This window comes from Callorhinus ursinus, unplaced genomic scaffold, assembly GCF_003265705.2.
Source record: "Callorhinus ursinus isolate GAN/ISIS: 27379988/994484 unplaced genomic scaffold, GSC_fseal_2.0 scaffold24, whole genome shotgun sequence".
NCBI classification, from domain to species: Eukaryota; Metazoa; Chordata; class Mammalia; order Carnivora; family Otariidae; genus Callorhinus; species Callorhinus ursinus.
In genome coordinates this window covers 28179303-28197968 of record NW_027397086.1, presented here as the reverse complement: position 1 = coordinate 28197968, position 18666 = coordinate 28179303, and the positions used below count along the sequence as shown (strand labels likewise).

General features: G+C 40.6%; 1 protein-coding gene and 1 long non-coding RNA gene across 7 annotated transcripts in view; one reads left to right on the top strand and one right to left on the bottom strand.

The window, feature by feature from the left end:
- NR4A3 (nuclear receptor subfamily 4 group A member 3) overlaps positions 1-11176 on the top strand; it is a 38523-nt gene extending 27347 nt beyond the window's left edge. For all 5 annotated transcript variants that reach the window (XM_073876662.1, XM_073876664.1, XM_073876663.1 and 2 more), the window contains one exon: positions 7933-11176. In XM_073876662.1, the coding sequence (XP_073732763.1) occupies positions 7933-8180 (248 nt within the window). In that variant the 3' untranslated portion in view covers positions 8181-11176. The remainder of the gene's footprint in view (positions 1-7932) is intronic.
- The window catches only part of LOC112836704 (uncharacterized), a 37769-nt gene continuing 29745 nt past the window's right edge, over positions 10643-18666 (bottom strand). For both annotated transcript variants that reach the window (XR_003211546.2, XR_012373540.1), the window contains exon 4: positions 10643-11105. This is a non-coding gene — a long non-coding RNA (uncharacterized lncRNA). The remainder of the gene's footprint in view (positions 11106-18666) is intronic.

Here is an 18666-nt window from a genome sequence, read left to right as displayed (position 1 = left end):
GAACATGAATTCTAAGATTGAAGAACAAGAAGGAAGGCTGAACCAGGGCCAGAAAGTAATGAACAATGACGGAGAAGGGCCAGGCAGGTGGCTGATCCTGCCATACCCTCCACCACCTGTCTTCCCAGAGCTCCCCTGCTCATTCTAAATGGTTACCTGGTTACCCTGTTTTTATATCCCGTATAGCCATCAGCTGCATTGCAAAGAAAACTAAGTGTAAAACTTGGCAGGGCAATATCATTTTTTAAAAAGAGGTAGGGATTGTCTTGGGATTTGGAGATTGGAGATCTGAGTTCAAGTCTTCACTCTGCTACTTCCTAGCTGTGCGGTCTTGGGCTAATTTCTTATGTACTCTCTCTCTCTTTTTTTCCTTACACTCTCTGAATCTGTTTTCTCATTTTTCACAAAGATGATCGTGTCTACTTGTAGGTTTCCTATAAAGATTAAATGAGCTAATGTGTACTTTGAAGAGAAAAAAAATATTAGACAAACCTTCATTATTATTATCTTAAATGTTATTTTCTTACCCCCAGGAAGAGCTAGCTCTGCTCTTGAGAATCCATATAATTTCCTGCATCCCTACAGTTGCACATACACATTATATTAAATAATTTATTTGTGTCTCTTCTTCTCTAACTAGACTGTGGGTTTCTTGAAGGGCAGGAAGAGTCTTATTCATCTTTATAATTACTTTGGCATTTAAAAATGTCTTGGCACGTGACAAATACTGGTTAAATGAATGGGTTAACTGTGAACTTCAGAAAGTCTCCCCAAATTAGGAAAATTAATTATTTTTAGCCTACCACTTTGTTATTAGAAAATAATCTGAATTCCTGAGGACTACCATATTTCAATTCAGATTAATTCAGTGATATTTATTGAGCATCTGCTATGCGCCAGGCACACAATCACTCATCCTCAAAGAGTTTGTGGTCTCCTTGGGGAGACAGACACATACTCTAGTAAACCAAACACAGACAGACTGGGAAGCACTACACTACAGCCTCAGCACAGACTGCTGACCAGCTTGTGGCTTCCTGATCAGCGTGACCGCCCTGCAGTAAAGGCTGTTAATTATGCAATGAGAAGTAGCAGTGAGATGACTTCCCCAAGAAGTGGAGCTCAGAGCAGAGCAGGAAGGTCCTCGTTGTTGGTTAGTGTTAGCTTTCCTCTTTGGCTGCAGCCGTATTACTGTTGTCTCCGTGTTGGCCTGTGCCCTTAGGCCTGCTCGGAAGGAGAAGGAATTGCTTGTCATTATTGGGTCTCCTGATGGCTACCATCACCATGTTCTCATCCCCTGCTGCTTGCCACGAGGAAGAGGATTTGTTTCTTGTGTGTGCCCAAGAGACAGAACGGGGAACTGTAAAAATTCAGCTCAATGTAAGAAAAACTTTGATACTGGGACAAGTGGCATCGGGGAGTTAGGTTTATGGAGACTGGATGAATGCTGGGTGCAGACTGGCTCAGGCATCTCGTAGGGACCAGGATTGGCTAGAGCAGAGCTTCCCCAGCTTTCGTGTGCATGAACTCACTAAGCGTCTTGTTAAACTGCACGTTCTGATGAGGCAGGTCCGGGGCAGGGCCCGAGATTCTGCATTTCTAGCAAGCTGCCAGGTAATGTTGATGCTGCTGGTGCAGGGACCACACTTGAGTAGCAAGGGACAATGAAAGCTAATGGTGATTAGGATTCCATGAAATTAACAATAGCTACCGTTTTAAAATACCCCATGCCAGGCACCACGCCAAGGCTTTACATGTGCTCTTTTGTTTAATGTTGTTTATAGTAAGTAGATTTGGAAGGACCTGGGATGGATTACAGCAGAGATGGGAAGCAGAGGGACCAGCCAAGAGCTATGGAAACAATCTAGGTAATAGTTACTGAAGACCTAGCCCAGAGGCAGTGAGAATGAGAGGAGGAGCTCGATGCAAGGAACATCACAGAGATAATAATCAAAGTTCTTGCAGTGGATTAACTATGATGGTCACGGGGGTGGAATCATTAGACATGGTTATGAGAGCGATGGGGAGGGTGGTGAAATCCTTCATAGGCAAACTCAGAGAAGTGGCTGATTTGAATAAGATGTTAATGAGTTGAGTTTTAGACATAGAGGATTCTTGCTAATATTTTTTAAGTACTTAACTATATGCTGGCATTGTCCCAAATACTTCACATGTATTAATTCATTTAATTCTCACCACAACCCAAGAGGCAGGTACCCTTATCAGCCCTATTTTACAAACATGGAAACAGACCCAAGGTCAGCGGGCTCATAAGTGGCAGAGCTAGGTTTGATATCCAGGAATCTGGCTCCAAAGCTTCTAATGTGGTAGGTTTTAGAGTTTGTGAAGTTCTTTACCATTGTGTGCTGCTCCTTAATTTCCAACTTGTGTGTTTATTCTGAGCAGCCTACATGTTTAGTATCATTTAATCATATTTTACAGGTCATTGTTCCTCCATGTACATATTCATTGAACAGATAGTTATTGGTGTCTCCTATGTAGTAAGCTTGGTGCTGCAGGTATAATGGTGGGCAAACACAGCCCATGGGGGCATGGAGCTTACATTTAATGGAGGAGGCAGGCAAGAGTCAGATAAACATCTGATTTCGCCCTGCTATATCCTTCAAAGGGGAAAAATAGAATGCCTATAGGAGAACATGATCTAAACTGGGAGCAAAAAGGAAAGTTCCCTTGAAGAAAAATTTGATCTGCGTACAGGATGAATAGATCTTAACTAGGTGAAAAGGGAAAACCATGAGCACAGACCTTAATAGCTATATTATTTCACTCAATCTCTCCCTCCCTCTCTCTCCCTCTTTCCTCTCTCCTATTCCTTCCCTTTCCCCCTCCCTCCCGCCTCTCTCTCCTCCTCCCACCTGCCTCCCTTCCTCTCTCAGCACAGGTAGCTAAAATTGTATAGGAATCCAGCAGTTTCTTTAGATACCAACACCACACGGGTCAGGAATATGATCTGTTGTCTGTCTGTTTTGTTCACTGCTCTACCCCAATGGCTATACCATTGCTAGGCACAGAATAGGCGCTCAGTACGTATTTGTTGAAAGAAGTAATTAACCAATTAGTTAATCAGGTACACGGAAAGTAGGAAGGAGTTACAGGGAGGCTGAATTCATCTCAGGATGAAGAACATTCTAATATGTTGTTCAAGGCATCTTGGTATAATAGAAACACGTCTGGACTTGGAGCAAAATAAATAAGCCATTTGCTAAATTTGACTGTGGGCAAGTCACTTAACTCTCTAGCCCAAGCCTTCTTATCTATTAAATAAAGATCATCTTTGTCCTGCCTGATTCACAAGGATGTTGAGAGGGTGTGATAAAATAATGTAAGTAAAAGAGTATAATATAAAGTGCTACTAAGTATATTGTTATTATCTAGCTGGTGCCGGGCACTGTCTTTGTGACATCTCGGTAGGGAGTTTTGTCTTGGGTGGGAATGTGAACTAAATCACTCAGATCCGTTCCAACTCGTACGTATTACGATCATGACACATAAATGCGTTACTTAACCGTTTCTAGAACATGCGTCTTAAAGTTTTGGATGCAGAAAGCTGAGCTCAGAATCGGAAGTATTGGATAAAAATGATGTAGATCAAAGAGCAAGAAATGCCGGAAGAGCTTGTTTTGTTTGATGGTGGACAAAGATCTTACACGAAAATCTGTGTGTGATTCTCTAGGAAGGGGGAAATCCAAATGTCCGATTTCCCCCAGATTTGATGAAGTCTCTGTCTGTCAGCACTGCAGCCATGTTTACCAGGCACCAAAAAGAAAGGAGGTCCCTTAAACTAAAACGTCAATGATTGGGGTTTTAAGGAATTTCAGATTACTGGGAAGGTCCCCCGCCACTTAGTGACTCCCCGGTGATTTGGAAATCTCGATGACTGCTGGCAGAAATTTGCATGGAGACTGAATTTTACCTCAGCCCTTTTGAAAAAGTAAAGAAACCACAAATCCAGTAGCTGTTCGAAACAACAAAGAAGGTGCCTTTGGCTTCTAACAGGAGTGTCTCTGAATTCCTCAAGGAATTCCAGGCCTAGGGTTGATCCAGCTGGCAGGGAGGGATCGATCTCCACTTGAATTCACTGAATAAATAATGGTTGCCATAGTTATTGAGCAGTCACAACTGGTTGGAGAGCAGGGAAAACTCTGAGGCACCTTCTGTGAGTTTGGCCATGAGAAAGTCTAGTTATAAGGTTCTATAATCAAGCCTCTCCCCAAACCCAGCCAACCCCTTGCTCCATTTCTTTATCCTGAAGACGAATATGGGATCTTGAATATAATGCAAGACATGGGGCACTGAAAGGAAGGCAAAGTTTAAATCAATGGATTGGTATTTTATTTCAGGAAAAGCATCTCTCCCCAGGTTGTGAACCTAATTTGATACAGCTCGGTATTAATAGAATTTACTATCAGACAAGATGACTATTTGATCATGTTACAGCTGCTAGAGAGACCAAATCCCAGATTGTGCTATGTTAACAGGTTAATATACAAATACTGCTAACTTGGAAATTTTAAAAGAAAGGAAAAGAGTTAGCTGACAATCTCATAAATAGTCTCACTTTTCTGTTTCCTTTGACCCTTCTCTATAAGCAGAAATAAATTTTGCATGGCTGTCATCACAGCTTAGATACTATTTTATATTCTGTTCTTTCTTTAATGTGATATTATATATTTTTTTCCATGTTGCTTCATAGCCTTCCTATTTGTCCTTTCTGATGTCTGCAGAATCTTCCATTATGTGCATATACCATTTAGCAGTTTCCCTATTCTTCCACCCGTTATCTTTTTCCCATTTTTTAAATAGATACTGCTACCCCAAATGTCTTCATGCATACAGTTTTAGTCTTCTGCTGAATTTTGCCTTCAGATAAATTCCCAAGAGTTGGATTACTTGGTCAGAGCCTATGAACATTTTACAGCTCTTGAAGTTCACTGCCAAACTTGCAGTCTGCTTTTTTGTGTTTTTTTTGGGGGGGGGTGGGTAAAACTTTAGGAAGAACACTGTTGCAGGCAGAATTTCTCTTGAAGTTCACTCCTGGGTACGTCTTTTGAGACTAAACAAAGGGACTATGTATGCAGTAGAGATAAACATAGAGGACAGGTTTGCACCTGGGCTGATTAGCTAATAGTTTCCTGGGAAAAGCAAAATCATGCACTGCAAAGCTTGAGAAGTGGGGCACTTTGCTGCCTTTTGTTTGACCCTGCAGTTGCCAACCATTTGCCATGCGGCAAGCACTGTTGTGGGTACTGTACCATGGGTGTAGCACACTGCAGTTGGCAGAAGGCCTTCATGTAGCATCATCTTAGTTGAGCCTGACAATAACCCGTGGAAGTAGGTTTTATTGTAATTGTGCTTTTTCTTTCAATTTATTGTGTAATATTTAGGATACACAGAAAACGGGGTACCTGACTGGCTCAGTCTGTGGAGTATGCAACTCTTGATCTCAGGGTTGTGAGCTTGAGCCCTACATTGAGTATACAGATTACTTAAAAAATAAAATCTTGGGGGTCCTGAGTGGCTTAGTTGGTTAAGTGTCTGATTCTTGATTTCAGCTTGGGTTATGATCTCAGGGTTGTGAGATCGAGCCCCCAGGTCAGACTCTGCGCTGGGCATGGAGCCTGCTTAAGATTCTCTCTCCCCGTCTCCCCCTCCCCTGCCAACCTCCCCCCGAACCCCACTCTCACGTGCCTACGTGCATATGCACATGCACACTCTTTTAAATAAAATAAAATAAAGTCTTTAAAAAAGAGACACACAGAAAGGAACGAAGAAGAATACAATAAAGACTTGTATATCTACCACCCTGTAATCCCCATTTTCCTAGAAGGACACGGAACCTCAAAGAGATGAGGTCACATGGCCAGTAAGTAACCAGAACAGGAACCCAGCTCAGCTCTGTCTGGCTGCACAACCAGTGCCCTCTGCTCTATATGATGGTGCACCGAGATGAGACGCCCGCAAGGTACAATCCAACCTCGGAGATGCTGCTGGCAATTTTCATGGTTGTAGTTTAATGTGATTATAACACATCAGAGCTGGAAGGGACCTGAGAGGTCATTAAGTCCAGCCTCCTCCTTTCAAGATAAGCCTTAAAGAGGGAGGAACTCATCCAAGTCATACACAACTAGCCAACCTAGGGAAGAGTGCAGAGCTCCTGGTCCTTGGGCCTCCTTTGATTTAGGTCAAGAGAAGAAAGAAATGTCTGGGTCTTGCTTCATTTTGCTAACTGATTTTTTTGTTTGTTTGTTTTTGTCTTAAGGAAATAACTTGCCTAACAAAAATATCCCCAACTGAGGATTAGGAGTATACTTATCTTGATGAGCACTGAGTAATGTCTAGGATTGTTGAATCACTGAACACTTTTGTACACCTGAAACGAATATAATGCTATACGTTAATTATACCAGAATTTAAAAAAATAAAAAAAATACATACCTCCAACTGAAAAAATAAACGCTGGAAAAATTAGACGCTGTCGCTTGATTTCCCTTTGGAAGGATGTCTTCCATCCCACAAGAATTATTGTTTTATATGTAGATATACTTAGAGATAAAAAACCCTGACTGAGATAAGTAGGGCCAAGCCCTCTCTCAGGAAAGAGGCTTTGGTATCTAAATGCTGAGGGAGAGCAAAGTGATTTGTGCTGGACGTGAGGCTCCTTTCTGAATAGAGAAGCAACATTGCTCTGGGGCAGGAGGACACGGTCTTTGGGACTTTGGGAAAACCACTTAACCTTAAAATAAAATAGGAGATCATAATATTTAACATGGGGATCCCTTTATATATTGTTTTATAAAATACGAGATACAGGTGTTCATGTCTGGCTACACTGGGCCTCTTCCTTTCTCTTTGACTTTTCCATCTCCACCGTAGGAAGACGTGTGTATTTTGTACAGAGCACCAGGTGTAGGTCAATAGGTGTTTCAAGGGAGGCCAAAAACAAGGAAAAGAAAAGCTGGATTCTTCTCAGTGCTGGTTAGCATGAAAACACAAGAAATATGCTTTATGCTGGGTCTCGTGGGGCAGCCCTTGCATTAGCAAATGGAACTTACAGGCCACCCCTCTTCCCCACCTGTTAAGATGGGAACACTCATTCCTTTGCCTGGATGTGTTTCTTTGTCACTCTGAAGAAGAGTTGCTTCCTGACAGGGCTTTTGTAGGATGATGTCTGCAAAATAGTTACCACTCTGTCATTCATTCAGTGTGACTGTGGGCCAGGAACGGTGTGCTTCACCTAAGTTGGTCCTTCTAGAAACCCTAAATTAGGGATGATCATTACCTTCATCTTATAAGGAAACTGGGGCCCAGACATTAAGAGGCTAACTCAGGGGCACACAGCGAGGAAATGGCAGGACTGGGATTCAAACTCTGGTGCTGTTTGATACCAAAGGCCATGAGTTACCTCTAAGAGGGAGGCGCTTGGATTGTAAAATGCTATCCCAACTGGTGGAAGAAGACACAGGCCTCAATTCAGGATGCAAAGTCTCTTAAGATGGGGGTGTCCAGGGGCACCTGGCTGGCTCGGTCCGCTGAGTATCTGCCTTCGGCTCAGGTCGTGATTTCAGGGTCCTGGGATCGAGGCCCACATACAGCTCCCTGCTCAGCGGGGAGTCTGCTTCTGTCTTTCTCTCTCTCTCTCTCTCTGCCCCTCCCCACCCCCACTCATTCTCCCTCCCTCCCTCTCTCTCTCAAATAAATAAAATCTAAAAAAAAAAAAAAATGATGGGGGCGCCTGGTTGGCTCAGTCGGTAGAGCATCCAACTCTTGATCTCAGGGTCATGAGTTCAAGCCCCATGTTAGGCATGGAGCCTACTTTAAAAAAAAGAGAGAGACAAAAGCAAGAACAGAAAAAAACAAAGTCTCTTAAGATGTAACCACTTCCTGAACTTGCCCTTTTCTATCCCTCTGCAGAACGACATGGGTTAAAAGAACCAAAGAGAGTGGAGGAGCTATGCAACAAGATCACAAGCAGCTTGAAAGACCACCAGAGTAAGGGACAGGCTTTGGAGCCCAGTGAGCCCAAAGTCCTGGGTGCGCTGGTAGAACTGCGCAAGATCTGCACCCTGGGCCTCCAGCGCATCTTCTACCTGAAGCTGGAAGACTTGGTGTCTCCACCTTCCATCATCGACAAGCTCTTCCTGGACACCCTGCCTTTCTGAACGGGAGCAGCCGGAGCAGGGAGCCACCTCAGTGGCCAGCACCTACTTGCTAAGCAGCAGAGGAATGGGTCTGGACACCTACCATTTTCTGTCCTTCCTTAAGAGAAAAAGCAGCTCCTGTAGAAAAGACTTTTTTTTTTTTTTCTTTCTGGCACTTTTCCTTACAACCTAAAGCCAGAAAACTTGCAGAGTATTGTGTTGGGGTTGTGTTTTATATTTAGGCTTTGGGGTTGGTGTGGGAGGGGAGGGTATAGTTCATGAGGGTTTTCTAAGAAATTGCTAACAAAGCACTTTTGGACGATGCTATCCCAGCAGGAAAAAAAAAAAAAGGATAATATAACTGTTTTAAAACTCTTTCTGGGGAATACAATTATAGTGTCTTTGTATTTAAAAACAAGAACAGCCAAGGGTTGTTTGCCAGGGTAGGATGTGTCTTAAGGTTGATCTTTAGAATACACTTCCTGTATCGAGGGTATGTATGTGGTGCAAACAAGGCAGAAATTCTCTCTTCTTAATTTCTCTCTTCCTTTATTTTATTTTAACAAATGGTGAAAGATGGGGATTACCTATAAATCAGACATAGCAAAATGATAATGGTTGTTCGCTTCCATATACAAGTGCAATTTTTAAAGTGCTGTCTTACTAAGTCTTGTTTATTAACTCTCCTTTATTTTATATGGAAATAAAAGAGAGGCAGTCATTTTGGCAAATGACACATGTTAATTTTCCTAGCAGAGGCTTTGTCCACCTGCCCTGTAGAACCCCTCTGAGGTATGGTCCATCTAAGATTTTAGGTCATTCTTAATGGATCCAGATCTCTGCCCTGACTTTCCAGCTGTCCCGAAGGGGGCTCAGATCATAAAATGGATTGCATACAGCTGTTTCGGTTGTGTTCTATCAACCCAGACCGAGTTCCCTAAACTTGCTTCAGTTAATAGCAACTGACTGGCACATTCATTCGGAAGCCCCGGGAGCATTCAGTGAGTCTCACGTGTTTGATCCCTAAATAAGAACATACAAATAAATAGGAACTGATCATACAGGGTAAACACCAGAGGTAATACGATTTTTAAAATATATATAATTTAATTTTTGTTACTGGTTACAAAGACAATTTTGGAGAGCAAGCGAGTCTTATTTAAAAAATAATAGTATGAATGTGACTACTAGACCGGATTAGTGGGTTGCGTTTCAACATTCCGTGTTCGTACTCCCTTTTGTATGTTTATACTGTCGATGCCATATTACTATGAGATAATTTGTTGCATAGTGTCCTTATTTGTATAAACATTTGTATGCACGTTATATTGTAACAGCTTTGCCTGTATTTATTGCAAGACCACCAGCTCCTGGAAGCTGAGTTACAGAGTACTTAAATGGGGTGTTCACAGTGACTTGGATACACCAATTAGAAATTAAATAAACAAATATATATATAAATATAGCAGGTTACATATATATATTTATAATGTGTCTTTTTATTAACCATTTGTACAATAAATGTTACTTCCCATGCAGTTATTTTATGATTCATTTGCAGTGACTTTTAAGGCAGTACTGTTTAGCACTTTGATATTAAAATTTTGCTTATGTTTTGCTAAATTCGAATAATGTTTGAAGATTTTTAGGTCTAAAAGTCTTTATATTATATACTCTGTATCAAGTCAAAATATCTTTGGCCATTTTGCTAAGAAACAAACTTTGAATGTCAAACTGATGTCACAGTAGTTTTTGTTAGCTTTAAATCATTTTTGCTTTAGTCTTTTTAAAGAAAAAATAACAAAACTATACTGTTTATATTGTCATTAAATTATACAATCAAACAAATGCCAAATGAATTGCCTAATTGCTGCAAAGGATAACCCAGTAGCAAAGCATATACATTTTTCCCCCAAGATTCATTCTGATATTTGATCATGTATTATGTTTGTATGAGCTTTTATGAAATATTATTTTTATATCCAGGTGATAGGGTCTGCAGCGTTAGGCTCTTGGAACATTATACTTGTCAACTGGTGCCCCACCCCTTCGAAACTCATAGAGCAGAAAACTGGGGCCCAGCGAAAGTAAAAATTGCCCAAGGTCCAACAGGCTAGTACCAGAATCAAGACTAGGACCTAATTCTCCTTTCCATACTGTTTTTACTCAACTTATTGCATCTATAGGAAAACAGGCTTTTAAAAATAACCACTAATATTTACATTTTACCTGATAACCATGAGTAAAGTAGTACTTTTGCATTAATTTTTTGAGCATATATGCAAACATAATAAACATTATTAAATATCAGGAAAGCTAACATTTCATACATGGTAGCTTCAGACCAAATTCAAATTGAATTTGAATAAATTAGAAATACTGTGCATACATAACCCTTTTGGGCACCGTTAGTATTGGAAAGTTAATCCTTATTTTCTGTCATGTCCGTAAAAGAAAAACAAAACAAACAGAAAAACCAGAGGCCTGGAGAAATGCTGTTACTTTTTATTTTTACACCCATCAGATTTAAGGAAAAGACTTTTTAGCCGTGATTCGTCGGAAGGAATGAAGGTTTTTAGTTATAGGTCCAAACACTAGTGTTGAAAATAAAGGTTATAGCCAGTGTTCTTCTGTCTTCCATAGTTGTAAGAACTATGAGAGCCTCCCACGTAATCCATCAATTCAACTCTCTTCTTTTGTCTTAATGTTGACACACAAGTTTATACAGAGTGGATGACCAAACTAGCTCAGAAGAGGACAGCAAGAATTAAAGCAGGTGATTCTTCCCCTGTGGGAGAGCTCTCTCAGTGTGAACATGCCTTCTGTGGGCAGAAATCAGGAATCCACCAGCTGTTAATGGAGAGTGCCTTGCTTTCATTTCAGACAGCAGAGTTTTCCAAAGTTTCTCTGCTCTTCTAACAGCATTGCTCTTTAGTGTGTGTTAACCTGTGGTTTGAAAGAAATGCTCTTGTACATTAACAATGTAAATTTAAATGATTAAATTAAATTACATTTTATCAATGGCTACTGGTGTGTTGAATAAGCATGCTTCATTTAACAGTATTCTTTTCATCATGTAGTATTTGCTGTGAACTCTTAAACACATCCCCAAATGGATTTTTTAAAGGCTTACTAATACTGAAAAATTAATAGGCATTCTGAATTGGAAATATATTAAACCTTACTGATTGGGAAGAAGGACATTCTAAATTCAATAACCATGTATTGACTACTTCCTGTGGACAAAGCACTGCCGTATGCTTTGAGGAGATACAAACATGTACAGTGTTTGAAGCTACTTTCTTTCAAATATATATATAATATTTAATAGAGCTAATAATTTCTTGCCTAAAAATATTCTTTAAGGGTATAAAGGATTTTTTCTATATCAAGATGATGGGATATCAATTGTTTATGAACCAGAATTTACAAGAATCAAGATTAGAATTCTCCAAGATTGATCAGTACTCTCCGCCTTTTTGCTGACACCACTACTCTATATTGCCTAGAAACCCCTCTCTGTGGGCAATGCAAATGCAACTTTCATTCAACTCTACCCCAAACATCATATATTCTAGATTAGGGCAAATGTTTTTTGTGTGTGCATTGACGGCTCAAAAAAATAAATGTGGAGCTCTATAGTTCATCAGTTCATACACAAAGAATTTTCTGTGACATCTAAGTGCTGTATTCAGTCTAGGGGCCAAACACTTCTTGCTTCTCAGCAGTGCCTTCATCTCCTCAACTATACAGTGTGATTAGTAAGAAAAGAACGAGAGACATGGTGGAACTCCATCTTGCATATGGATTTAAATATAGGTGCTTAGCCAAAGGGGACTCCAAAGGCAAAAGTCTGGTTTGAACGAGGAGGGAGGTGGGAAGTTCAGGACTAAATACGGGGCAGATGCCTGTAGTTGAAATTTAAGACTACAAAGGAAGCTAATTGTTGACTTTTTTTTAAATTTAATGCACAAATTGAGTGTTGTTAAGTACATCCCCACTGTTGTTTAACCAATGGCCAGAGCTCTTTTCATCCTACACAACTGAAACTCTGTAGCCATTAAAAAATAACTCCCCATCCACTCCTCCTGCAGCTCTGGTAACCACCATTCTCTGTCTTTATGAATTTGACTACTATAGGAACCTCATATAAGTGAAATCTTACAGTATTTGTCCATTTGTGTCTGGCTTATTTCATTTAGCCTAATGGCCTCAATATTCATATTGTAGTATGTGTCCTTTCTAAGGCTAAATAATATACCATTGTACGTCTATACTACACTTTGCTCAGTGGACACCAGTTGCTTCCACCTTTTGGCAATTGTGAGTAATGCTGCTATAAACCTGGGTGTACAAATATCTCTGCAGGACCCTGCTTTCAATTCTCTTGGCTAACTGTTGATGTTTGAGCTTAAGGATGATATCAGTGCTTTTCAAGGATAATCTTGATTATAAGTGATTTTTTGCCTCAAGCACTGATATCAGGCCTTCCCCATTTCTCTCTCAGAAGGAACCTGAGGTTATTCCATGAGCAAGCTGTTTGTAAACCTTTGTTCTAAGACAAGGCTAAAAATGGAAAGAACTAAAATCTAAGAGCATTAAATGGTCCATCATCTTGTCCAAATACTTTTTGAAAAATTCCATACTTTGCCCAAGGAGTTGAAGATCCCATCAAATTTCAAAGAGGGTTTTTGCACCTTCTGTTATCTGACACCCTTCACCATGAACAAAATTCTTCAATACTTCAGAAAATTCTTCCTCAGGGCTATCTCTGAATGACACTGTGACACTAACAGACAATATTTTTTGTTTGTGTGTTCTGTTTTGCTAGCATTGCAAGGAGAGTGTCATTCCTCTTTTATTTTTTTTTTGTCTCTGCCCATCTCATGGTTCCATCAATGAGCCCAAGGGTCACTGGCCCCTTCTCCGATCATCTGCTGTGATGCTGGCCATCCCTCATGCTGGGCTTCTAAAGGGCATTTGATTTGATGGGAAGAGAAGAAATACCTAATATTTATTAGGCATCTATTGTGTGTGTCAGACACTCTGGTAAATACTTTCATACATGATCTCATTTAATACTTAATACTTCTGAGATGGTGTCGTCATCCACGTCTGAAAATGGGGAAAGACGCTGGGAAGGGTTAAGTACCAAGTTCCTATTAGATTTGAACACACGTCAGTATGTCTCTTCGGCTCCTGGCTGCCTTCCAGAGGCTTAGTCTTTAGACACCTGCTCCTCTCTGGAGCACAGAGATCATTTACCCTCAGTTACCTGCTTATCAGCAAGTGCTGAGGAATTCTGCACAGGCACCAGAATAACAATCCTATACACAACTCAACCTCATTTCCCTTCCTGTCAGACTTATCCCCTGTCCTCCTCATCCCTCAGACTCTTTGACTCAAGGCCCCCACCATTTTGTCTCTAGGTCTCTAACTTTGTCCCTCAACTGCCTTATACCCAAAGAGTCTTAGAATAATGAAAACCTGCTCCACTTCTGAGATCATTTCTGATGATTTCCCCCTCTCAACACAAATGCTCTTTACCCTCAGAGCAGACTTCAATCGTTTGAACCCTCCCAACTCTTTCCTGCTTCCAGCCAACCTCCCAATTTCCAGGTGATTTAAAACTTCCACTCAGGCTCTATAGTCAATAGCCATCTTCCTCTGGACTCTACAACCACCTCTCTGTCCCTTTCCAGCCACATTCACTAACCCCTTACCACACCCAAAGACCAGCCTCATCACACCCAGAATCTATTTTTGTTGTCCCTGCGGAGAGATGCTAGAGCATTGCAGAGAACCAGGCTGTCCTTAAGCATCTCAGGCTTGTTCTCTTCCTAGCAGCCTGGCCTGCATTTGCCCATTGAATCTATGTGTCTCCTAACACACTTTCCACCTCTGATTCCTAAAATCCTCATTTCTCCTCCCTCAGCATCTCACCCTTGCTCATTTTTTCCCGCCAGTTTCTAATAAATTGTTCAGAATCACACAAAGATGTTTTTCAATATATAGCAAAACACACATGTAAGTATACTACCTAACAAAGCTGCTTGCATGTGTTTCGTTGTCCATTTATACATACTTAGGGGTTTTTTTATTTTAAAAAATAAAGGGTCCTGGCGCCCGGGTGGCTCAGTTGGTTAAGTGACTGCCTTCGGCTCAGGTCATGATCCTGGAGTCCCGGGATCGAGTCCCAGCAGGGAGTCTGCTTCTCCCTCTGACCCTCTTCCCTCTCGTGCTCTCTGTCTCTCATTCTCTCTCTCTCAAATAAATAAATTCTTTTAAAAAAATAAAAAATAAAAAAATAAAGGGTCCATCCTTTACATTTGTACTTTTGCTTTTTACATTGCCAAGATTCCATGGGAAATTAAAATAATATAAAATTGGAAAATAAACTGATTAAAAAGAACAAAGTAAAACATATACACAAATATGGAAGTGATTTAAAACAAAAAAATAATGAGAAAAATGATTTTTTAAGGTCACTGTTTTTATTTTATTCTATTGCCTCTTTGTTTTATCATTTTGTTGTTTTTGTTTTCGTTTTTCAACATGGTAAGTGGCATTTCTAACAAGTTCCCAGGTGATGCTGATGCTATGGTTCCAGGTCCCATCACCTGAGAACTTGCTAGAAATGCAAATTTTCAGGGGCACCTGTGTGGCTCAGTCGGGTAAGCATCTGCCTTTAGCTCAGGTCATGATCCCAGGATCCTGGTATGGAGCCCCGAGTCAGGCTCCCTGCTCGGTGGGGAGTCTGCTTCTTCCTCTCCCTCTGTGATCTCTTTCGCTCTTGCTCTCTCTCAAATAAATAAATGAAATCTTTTTAAAAAATGAAATGCAAATGTTCAGGCCCCACCCCAAATGTACTGAATCAGAAATTCTAGGTGTGGGGCCCAACACTCTGTGTTCTAACAAGCCCTCCACATGATCGTGATGTATATGAGAGTTTGAATCACTGCCTTGAGCTTACCAAGAAGTAGAGCTGCAAGGCTATGGGGTATACAAATCTTCTGCTTTACTAGATACACCAGTTGGCTTCAAAAGGATTTGTACCAGTTTACACTCTCAACAACAATGTATGAAAACTCCTACTGTTCTAGATCTTCCCCCACACTTGGATTTCATCAGAATTTTTTGTTTTAGCTAATCCAGTGGTTACAAAATGGCATCTTGTTGTGCTTTGTACAATTATGAATAGAATTGCCATCAGCATTTATCGACAGGTCTGTGTGTCAACATGTTTTATTTCTCTAGAGTAAAAACCTCGGAGTGGAATTACCGGGTAGGTTTAAGCTTGTAAGAAGCTGCCAAACCTTTCTACAGAGAAATAGAATATCTGACCGGGCACATGGTTGCTCAGGATAAATGCATTTCTCAGACTTCCTTGCACCAAGGCATGGGCTTGGCCCATGTAAGTGGATGTAAGTCAATGCATGTAAGTCAAAGTGTCATCTGGTTACTATCTCCTATGTGTCACTCTCTCCTTCCAGATGGTATTTGACAGTAGCCTTCTAGAGACAACATTATTATTGTCTGGCCCCAGAAAGTGGCTCTATGGGTGGACATTTCAAGTTGGAGAAGAATCAAGAGTAGTATCATGATAGGTGATATTTTAGGATGGCTTATACATACTGCTGGTCTTGGAATAGAACTGATATGCATTGTAACCCACATGCTAGTTGGGGCCTCTTCTACTTAGGATCTAGAAGAGATTGTTTCAAACTCGATAATCCACAAAGAGAAAAATCCAAAGACTTCCTCCAGATACCTGCAAATTCTGCCAATTTTACACTAGATCTAGCTTTGGGGTCTCACGTCTGTTCGTTTAGCTCTGCTAATGGACTGTCTTGCTGTACTTCTGGTGTCATCCCTATTTCCGGTGTTTTCCTTACTTTCCACCCCAAAATCACATACTGAACTTTCCCAGGTTCTAGAAACCTATCTTAAGCAATAGCTGGTGACTTAGCCCCTTGTTTATTCCTCTCTCCACCTTCCATCTGGAACATGGATGCTACCTTAGACTATGAAGATAAGGGTACCTCCTAGGGATTGGAGAAAAGTAAGTTGGAAGGAATAAGGGTCTCAGAGGGTTTTGGTTTTCTTTGTTTGTCTTTTTGGTTTTGGGGGGGTTTTTGTTTGTTTTTTGTTGTTTTGTTTTAAGATTTTATTTATTTATTCATGAGAGACAGACAGAGAGAGAGAGAGAGAGGCAGAGGGAGAAGCAGGCTCCCAAGGAGTAGGGAGCCTGATGCGGGACTCGATCCCAGGACCCTGGGATCATGACCTGAGCCGAAGGGAGACGCTTAACCATCATCTGAGCCACCCAGGCGCCCTTGTTTTGTTTTTTTTAAAGATTTTATTTATTTATTTGACAGAGAGATAGAGAGAGAGCACAAGTAGGCAGAGAGGCAGGCAGAGGGAGAGGGAGAAGCAGGCTCTCCACCGAGCAGGGAGCCCGATGTGGGGCTCAATCCCAGGACCCTGGGATCATGACCCGAGCCGAAGGCAGCCGCTAAACTGACTGAACCATCCAGGCACCCCTGTTTTGTTTTTTTGAGATGAGATACCCTCACAGCCCTGGGTTGCTTGTATCTAAACTTTGCATAAAAGAGAAATAAATTCCTTGTTAAAACCACTGTTAAGAGTTTTTTCATTACCCGAAGCTGAACTATATCCCACCTAAGACATATAAGATGCAAGAAACAGTCCATCTGCAGCATAGGTTAAAAAAAAAAAAAAAGTCAAGAGTATTAAAGATAGTGACTCAGTATGAGTCATTCATGTTTTGAGACTATCAAGTAAGCCAAAGATATCTTAGGTCACAATTTGTTTATTTATTAATTCCTTGATTCATTCAGCTTTGAACTAGGTCCTCTGTTTCTAATACTTCATAACCTTGTAGATGTAATGCTGCCTGCCCCCTCGTAGTCTTCATTCTTTTTTCTTAGGGTTTCTCTCTCATCACCTTCTAATTTTACTTTTGCCACCGACCACCTTATTCAGCATTTTCCAATTCCTATTCCTGAAAGAGAAAATCTAATAAGTTTAGCTCAACTTTTCTTTCTAAGCCAACTGTAAGTCCCTGAACAATCTGTGGATTGGGTGCCCTTGAGACTTCTCTGGTCCAATCAGCTATGGTTGAAGAAGAACATGCATTGACCCTTCAGAAAATATTGTGACTTGGGGCGCCTGGGTGCTCAGTCTGTTAGCATCTGACCCTGGGTTTCAGCTCAGGTCCTGATCTCAGGTCATGGGATAGAGCCCCGAGATGGGCTCCTCACTCAGTAGGGAGTTTGCTGGAGATTCTCTCTCTCCCTCTCCCTCTGCCCCTCCCCCACCTGCATTTTCATGCACTCTCTCTCTAAAATAAATACATAAATCTTAAAAAAAAATACTGTGACTTGAATAGTCTCACTCTGAAGGGGCTGTAAATATGGTGGCACTGTGACTATCATGTCTAGTATAGTAGGAAGCTTGATTTGGCTAATGGAGCCAGTTGTGGAGACAGCTTTGGTAGAACCATTCCTTCTTGATCTCCTTAGTGCCTAGCACAATGTCTGCTTCCCTGAAACCCTTAGAAAATGCTTCTTGAGTGAATTCAGTGTAGATATACCTTGATGGGGGTGAGAGATGGAAAACATATCAAATTCCCAAATTCCGTATGTCATTTCAAAGTTGGTATCTAGAGCCAAAGGTCTAGTTTCATAGTTTTCTGAACTTAAGTGTTAAAAAAAAAAAAAAAAAAAAAAAAGACAGAGAGAAAATCAACACAATCCTAGGGAAGGTTTGTTTTTTCCTTTCCTTTAGAAAGCAGCTGTCAGTTTAACTTATCCCAAAATACTGTCAGTGATGAGCATGACTGAAAATGCGTTTTATCTGTAATTAGAGAGATTACATTAAACACTATTATTTGCAGATACACATTGAATTAACCCTAATCGAGGCTAGCAAATAGTAGAGCCTGCCTATTTTTTGCCCCAAAATTTTTAGAAAATTGTGACAGTTGACACACGAGGGACAATGCTGACTAGATTTCTTTCCATCAAATACCAGACAGTAATTGTAATTGCCTTTAAAAATGTTTTAAGCAGTTTTGTTAGTAAATCAGAAGTTGCCACAAATCATGCTGAATAGTTTCTAAACATGGGGGTTGTTGACTGTGCATTCCAATATGAGTTTAATGAATTGATTTTCTAAGGAATTTAACTTTGCATCTGTTTTCAGGTATAATTAATTCACTCTGATTAATGTGATTAGCATGGATATCAGTGGATTACACATTATGCCCTTTATTTATTCACTTATTTTTAATCTGCCATACTGTCCATTGGGAAATTATATAAGTGTTTTTGGGGGAAACATCTTGCTGGTGACTCTGATCACATTGGATTACGGCAAAGTGGAATCCTGGTAGGAATTTACTAATTATTCACGGGCTGTGCAGCAATGTACTTTTACTTGAGGGACCTATTAAAGTTTACACGGTCCTTGCTTTTAAAGAGCT